Source organism: Triticum dicoccoides, chromosome 3A, assembly GCF_002162155.2.
Source record: "Triticum dicoccoides isolate Atlit2015 ecotype Zavitan chromosome 3A, WEW_v2.0, whole genome shotgun sequence".
Lineage (NCBI taxonomy): Eukaryota > Viridiplantae > Streptophyta > Magnoliopsida > Poales > Poaceae > Triticum > Triticum dicoccoides.
The window spans coordinates 675,807,357-675,813,812 of NC_041384.1; the positions used below are offsets into that span (position 1 = coordinate 675,807,357).

Below are 6,456 nucleotides of genomic sequence, written 5' to 3' on the forward strand. Positions count from 1 at the left end.
TTCATCCAATCGATCGGCTTCAGTTAGCAGCAGTAGCGAAGGAATCGTTCGGTCGGGTTCAGTTAACAGCCATCGATCGATCGCTCGGGTTCAGTAACGCGTAGCCTGCAGTGCAATCGCTCGGATTCAGTTAGAGCCCAACGCCTTGCTCGGGTTCAGTTAGAGCCAACGCCTCGCACACACGCGCGTACGTGTACGAGAGAAACGCGCATCGCTCGGCCCCCGACCTCCCACCATAACCGGGAACTCCCCGAAATTTTCCTCCCCCTTGCTTCTACCATGGTTTTTTCCGTCATGGACGGCCCAAAGAATGTCATGCAGCTGCGTCTCCGGCCCGCCCAGGACGAAAAGCCCATTTTCTTTCATTATTTTTGGTCATAGAAGTAGGAACACACCACATCTATGATGATACCGGCTTTTGTCAATTATTGTCATAGAAGTGTCATATGTATTACAGAAAAAAAATTCGTTCGGCCCAAAATGTCACGGATGTGTCTTTTTTTGTAGTGTGAGTAGTTGAGTTATACCTTGAATGAATGAATGATGAACAAGAAGTAAATCTTGAATGAATGATGAACAAGTAGTAACTCCTGAGGCTCTTGTTGACTTCTCCATGCTTCACCGGACTTGCCTGGCTGTTGTCGTCAGTTTCATCGGTGCTGCGAAGTGTTAGCTCGCTCCGCCGGCTACTTGAGGACTAATCAGGTTGGGCACCTTTTGAACCTGCACGACAATGGATTCTGAGCAGTTGCCTTGTCGTAAAAAACCCAAGGGATAGAGCGGACCGGAGCAGTATGTACCGGGCTGGTGTAGGCCTCGCTGCACATGAAGATGCCTTTGATGAGGTGGCTGGTGTCCGCGCCGATGGCCTTGGCGAGCATGTGACGTTGCAGCTCTGCACACTCGGTCACAAGTCATTCTAGTACCGTGACGCCGACGCCAATGGGGCGGCCTTGAGGCCCTAGAAGGTGCCAAAGGCGTGGAGAAGCAGGAGTCGGACTTGAGAAGCGCGTCGAGGGATGGCAGGAGCGTGGTGTCGGCAATGTCGTAGTTGAGGAGCACGTCGTCATTGTCTAGCAGCTTGAAGAGGTAGTGCAGGCAGTCGAGCTTGATCACGATCTTGTTCCTCACCAGCGGCTAGCCGAGGTCGCGGCCGATCCGCACCACGGTCGTCACGCCATTGTTGAGGAGCACACTGTCCTCGTCTGGCACCTTGAAGAGGTAGCACAGGCAGTCGAGCTTGACCACGGGCTCGTCCCTCGCTAGCAGCCAGCCGAGGTCGCGGCCGTCCCGCACCATGGTCATCACTCCCACGTCTTCCTTGAAGATCCTCATGATGGGCTAGATGAAGAATCTGATCTGATTCAGTGACGTAGCGGGGATGGATGTGGAGGAGGCTGCGGGTGGCTGCGCCGCCATGGCAATCCCCGGGCGCGGGGCTGCCGGAGTGGCCTTGGGAACGAGGCCGCCGCGAGCGGGCAAATCGGGAGGAGCCACAAACCAAAGACCATCCAGAAGCCGATTTCAGCAGTGATGCAGCGGGAACAACACAAGCTCGCCGGAGAGGAGTAGTTGGGACGGGGGAGAGGAACTGCAGCCGCTACAGCTGTCCATCCGAAGGCACAACAAACCGGAAGAAGCAGCTACGACTACGAGCATGGGGGCGGGGTCGCCGTTGCCACATAGACGCCGCGGAGGAGAAGCGGCAACAACTACGGGAGATGTGGATGTGGCGCAGAGCCCGGCAGCCGGTTCGACGACGATGATGAGTATGGCTTCCCCGAGGTCCTTGGAGCCCTTGCCGGTGTTGCTGCCCACTGGCACCTCTCCAAGGTTCTTCTATTCCACCGCAGCCGCCATCTCGAGTGCCCCTGCTCCCCTGACCATCCTACTCCCTCGTCTTCCTCCCCCACACGTCGCCACCGGCCTTGCGCAGGTGACCCCTCCCTCGCTCGACCATGGCGTCCCCTAGGATTTCATGCGTTCGTAGTTCCCCATGATAGCGAGGGGAACAGCAAGGAGGCCGCCCATATCACATCCACGTCCGACACGACCCAACAATGGGTTGGCGTGTTGCAGCGTTCATGTGAGGCGCTCCTGCCGTGTCGGCTGGGCGTCTGGACCCTTATTCAAGTCAAGGCGTTCACCATACGGGGTCCTCGGGGAAGATTCCTCCCGTGCTGGTCGCTGCACATACGACCGGGCTGTGTGCGTGGGTTGGAAACGCGAGGAGGGTTAGCCGGGTTAGACTTTGGAGGAGCGCGCACCAATATCGATTCGTCGTTTCTAGCAACCGATGCGTTAACTCGACATAGATATTATGATGGATACATGTCTAGCACGTTAGGTTTTGCAGCTGATTCTATCTATCCGTGACTAAGAATAGTTAGTATTTTATCTTTCTTTTAACTTGGGAATACTACTGTAGCTGTAGTTTTCCTTTTCTTCTGTGTGTTCGCTTGTTAGATTCCTATATCATCACACGTACATGCAATGCACATGCCGATCTGAACTCATAAAAAATCTCCTTCTTTTTTCCCAACTTCTTATTCACGTACCTTTGTGCGTGCCAAGTCCACATATAAGTTTAGACACGTAACGTAATATACTTTAAATCTCGGCCGTCAATTTTTATGGTTAACATACAATCAACGAATATAATGGGATGACGTATGGAGAACTATGAAAGCCTCTGTCTTTTAATATATATATATATATATATATATATATATATATATATATATATATATATATATATATATATATATATATATATACTCCAGCAATTTGGCCGTTTCTAGTCGATCCCCTAAACTTAACGTTGTAAACTTTAATTTGATCAAGTTCAAAGCAGGTTCAAACATAAACATAGATAGTTTTGCATAACCGAACATAAAACATAAATGTAAACTAAACTAAACTACTTTCGATCGAAGTAGAGGTCGAGCCAATCCTTCCTCGTTAGGTACGGTGTGTCACGAGCCGGTCCGGGCCGGTGCCGTCGTCGGGGTCGTCGGAAAGACACTCCTCACTCGTTGAAGTCGATCTCCTCATCCTCGCCGCCCACCTTGATGCCCTCCGCGCCACCATTCTCTCCGCCTTTGACCTAGTCATCGAAGGAGAGCACGATAACCTCGCCGCCCTCCGCACCGGCAAAGATCACCCGCTTCGCCTCCACGAGCTCCGGGTGCTGCCGGCGGAGCTCTTACATGTAGGCCTCGGCGGCGGCCTTGGCCTCGAGGCGCTCTTAGGCCTCGTGGTCCTCCCGCGCCATAGCCGAGCTCACCACCCTGGCTCTGGCGGACCGAGGTCGATCGGACATGTGCCAAAGGGGAAATTGAGCCTACCCGCCGCGCCGTGGTAGCGGACCCGCCAGCGGTCGTACTCCATGGTCGCGAGCACGGCCGTGTGGAAGCTACCGAGCCACCAATGGGTGTGGGTCTCCCGATCCGTAATCTTGACAACCCACGTCCCCCAGCGCTGCTGCCGAACCCGGAGGTAGGACCTCGTCGGCGGCTGGGCCCGAGGGAGGATGGGGAAGTCCTCGAACCAGTGTAGGGGCACGGTGGCGGGCGGATCGGCGACCAGCGACGGTGGATCGATAAAGAGCCCGCGGAGGACGACGGGGACACCTCGGCGGCCACCTCATCGGCGTTGGGAGAAGAGGCCACGATAAACCTCTTTTGGCCATTGGCTCCTCGAGCTCCCTGGCACACAGGCAGAGGTTGAGGATGGAGGCGGCTGCGGCGGCGATGGCGGCGACCTACCAATGGTTTCGAGCAAGGGAGGGGTGGTGTGTGTCTGTGTGGGCGGAGGTTTTGGGGAGTGTGTGGTGTGTGTGGGGGGGGCAAGGTGGTGTTTGTGGAAATACCGTGACAACTGAAAAATTTACTAGGCGGGAGTAAAATGACGGGCTACTGAAAATTTGGATCAAGGGAGAGCAGATATTTTTGAGATTGCGAGGGATGCAGAGGTGGGAGTAAAATGCCGGGGCAACTGAAAATATGAATCAAGGGCGAGCAGATATTTTTGGGAATGTGAGGGATGCAGAGGCGGGAGTAACAAGGCAGGTCTACTGAAAATTTGAATCAAGGGCAAGCAGATATTTTTGAGATTGCGAGGGATGCAGAGGCAGGAGTAAAATTCCGGGGCTACTGAAAATTTGAATCGAGGGATTAAGGCACAACGGGAGTAATAGACATCGCACACGGTACGCACATACTAATCATGTGCTATCAAACATTAAAACCTTCGAGGCGGTAGATATTTTTGAGATTACGAGGCAGTAGATATTTTGAAGACCGGGAGGCAAGCCTTGTGGGGCCCAATCTACTTTGCTGATGTGAGTGACTGCAGGGCACGGACGTGGCACACAGGTAGTCTGACCGAACCGTGTCTGTTGCGTACCCAATCACAGACGGTTTCTACATCCAACTCGTGTGCTGTTTATAAATTTGGCAAAAAGAATAACGCGGGAGAGGGTCAAAACACGAACACACTTGCATGTGGACCAAATATATGTATGAAAAGGGTGGTTTCATGTTCGAACACCCAATGCACAACTTTGATGTGGCACATGTCGCACAAAATCATAGTATTGCTAGTTAACCACCCCCTACGAACCCCACTTCGTGTCAGCGGTAAGGGAATCCTAGCTACGAATGCATGCCCCCAAATAGCTAGGTATGAAATCTCACCCTACCGTAACACAAAACCTATAGGAGTCCATCATATATATATGGTCAAACTTCCCCTTTTCCTTCCAGAGAAAGGTGGACGGTGTGCCGACCCACAAATGTGTGCTTGTGGCGCGAGATGGGTGAGACCACATACGAACCACATGCGGGTGGCCCTACTATATGCATGAAAAGGGTGTGGTGTGATATTTAACTAGCATTCAAAACTTTGATGTGGCACGTGTGCCTCACAAATTAACTGGACTTCCCCGACCCCACGAAGGTTGCAGGTAGTGAGAAGTAGCCCCCCCCCCACACACACACACACGTCGGGGGAAGGGCATCTCACCAAGACGTACTGTAACATGGACCAAGAATAATCCAACTTGGCCGTACAACCTCTCCCGCTCGTTATTGGTCAAAGTGATGGACGTCCACATGGCCCCGCAAAATGGGCTAGCTTGTCGCCGATAACCTCATGAGGGAGTATTGTATGAAGACAAACCCACTCTATGCATGTGGCCCAAGTATGTATATGGAAGTGGTGTGTGTGGTGTTTGAATACGCAAATTTGATTTGGCACCATGCTTTGGAACCATAAAATCCCCACATTGAGCGAGGGTTCACGACGCGTAGCATGCGCTCAAACTTAATTAGGCTTGGAACGGTCGACCTAATATACGTAACTCGAAGCAAAGAAGAAGAATCTTCCCTTGTAACCTTTCTCGTCATTGGTCGATATGATGGACGTCCACGCAGGCCCATGAATATATATAGTCTTGCCGCCCATAACCAAGCGAGTGAGCGTGTGTCCAAAACAACCATTGCATGTGTGTGTCCGAACATATTTAGGAAGGTGTGTGATGCATGCATATGTGTTGAATACCTGACCCAATGCACAACATTGATGTTGTGCATGCATTGAAAATCATAGAGGTCCCCACACAGAGCAAGAGCTCATTCATGACGTGTCGTGTGCTTGCCCCCCCCCCTTCGATCCAGCGGGATGGATTCATGTGTACACATGCACTATTTATATATGTAATCTCACATCATGGTCTATATCATGAGACAAACAAAAAATTAATCCCCTCCAAAGTCAAATTAGTTAACCTCTCTCGCTGTCGGTGAAAGTGATGGACCAAGCGGGCCGACAGATGGAAGCATCACCGATAACAGCGTGAGTGATTGCCATATATAGGACAACAACCATCGCGCTTGCACGTGTGCCAAAACATATATATGGAGAGGTGTGTGGTTGTGATGTTTTGAATACCTAATGCACAACTTTGATGTGGCATTTGCCTCAAAAACCGCAAAGTCCCCACACAGTGTGAGGTTCATGTCACCACCCCTTCGACACGTACTATACACCTAGTAACAAAGCCCTACAAGAATTAATCCTCCTTGTTCGTCAAACGTACCTCTCTCTCGCTGGGTCAAAGTGATGGACGATAAACTCGCGGGCCCAGCACAGAAGCGAAGCATACGTCACACGCGAGTGATCATCCTATATAGGACTACGTACCACCTTCTGCATGTGGCCCAAAGAGGTGTTTGTGTGATGTTTGAATACACAATGCACAACTTTGATGTGGCACCGCATATATAGGAAACTAAAAAGTCCCCGCAGAGAGCATGAGGTTCATGATGCGTGCTATGTGCTATATGTACGCCCCCATTCGACGCGTGGTATATATGTACTTCTACTGTATAGCACAAACCAAAAAAGAATCATTACTTGATGGTCAAATTAACCTCTCTCTCTCATTGGGTCAAA

General features: G+C 51.4%; 1 protein-coding gene across 1 annotated transcript; it reads right to left on the minus strand.

Annotated features, from left to right (window-relative positions):
• Window positions 1-669: 669 nt before the first annotated feature.
• Window positions 670-1,335, minus strand: LOC119272841. The gene is made up of 3 exons (XM_037554214.1): window positions 1,143-1,335; window positions 801-895; window positions 670-723 (listed from the first exon to the last, which is right to left on the minus strand). The coding sequence occupies exons 1-3, from the start codon at window positions 1,333-1,335 to the stop codon at window positions 670-672; spliced, it is 342 nt and encodes a 113-aa protein (XP_037410111.1).
• Between the last annotated feature and the right edge of the window lie 5,121 nt (window positions 1,336-6,456).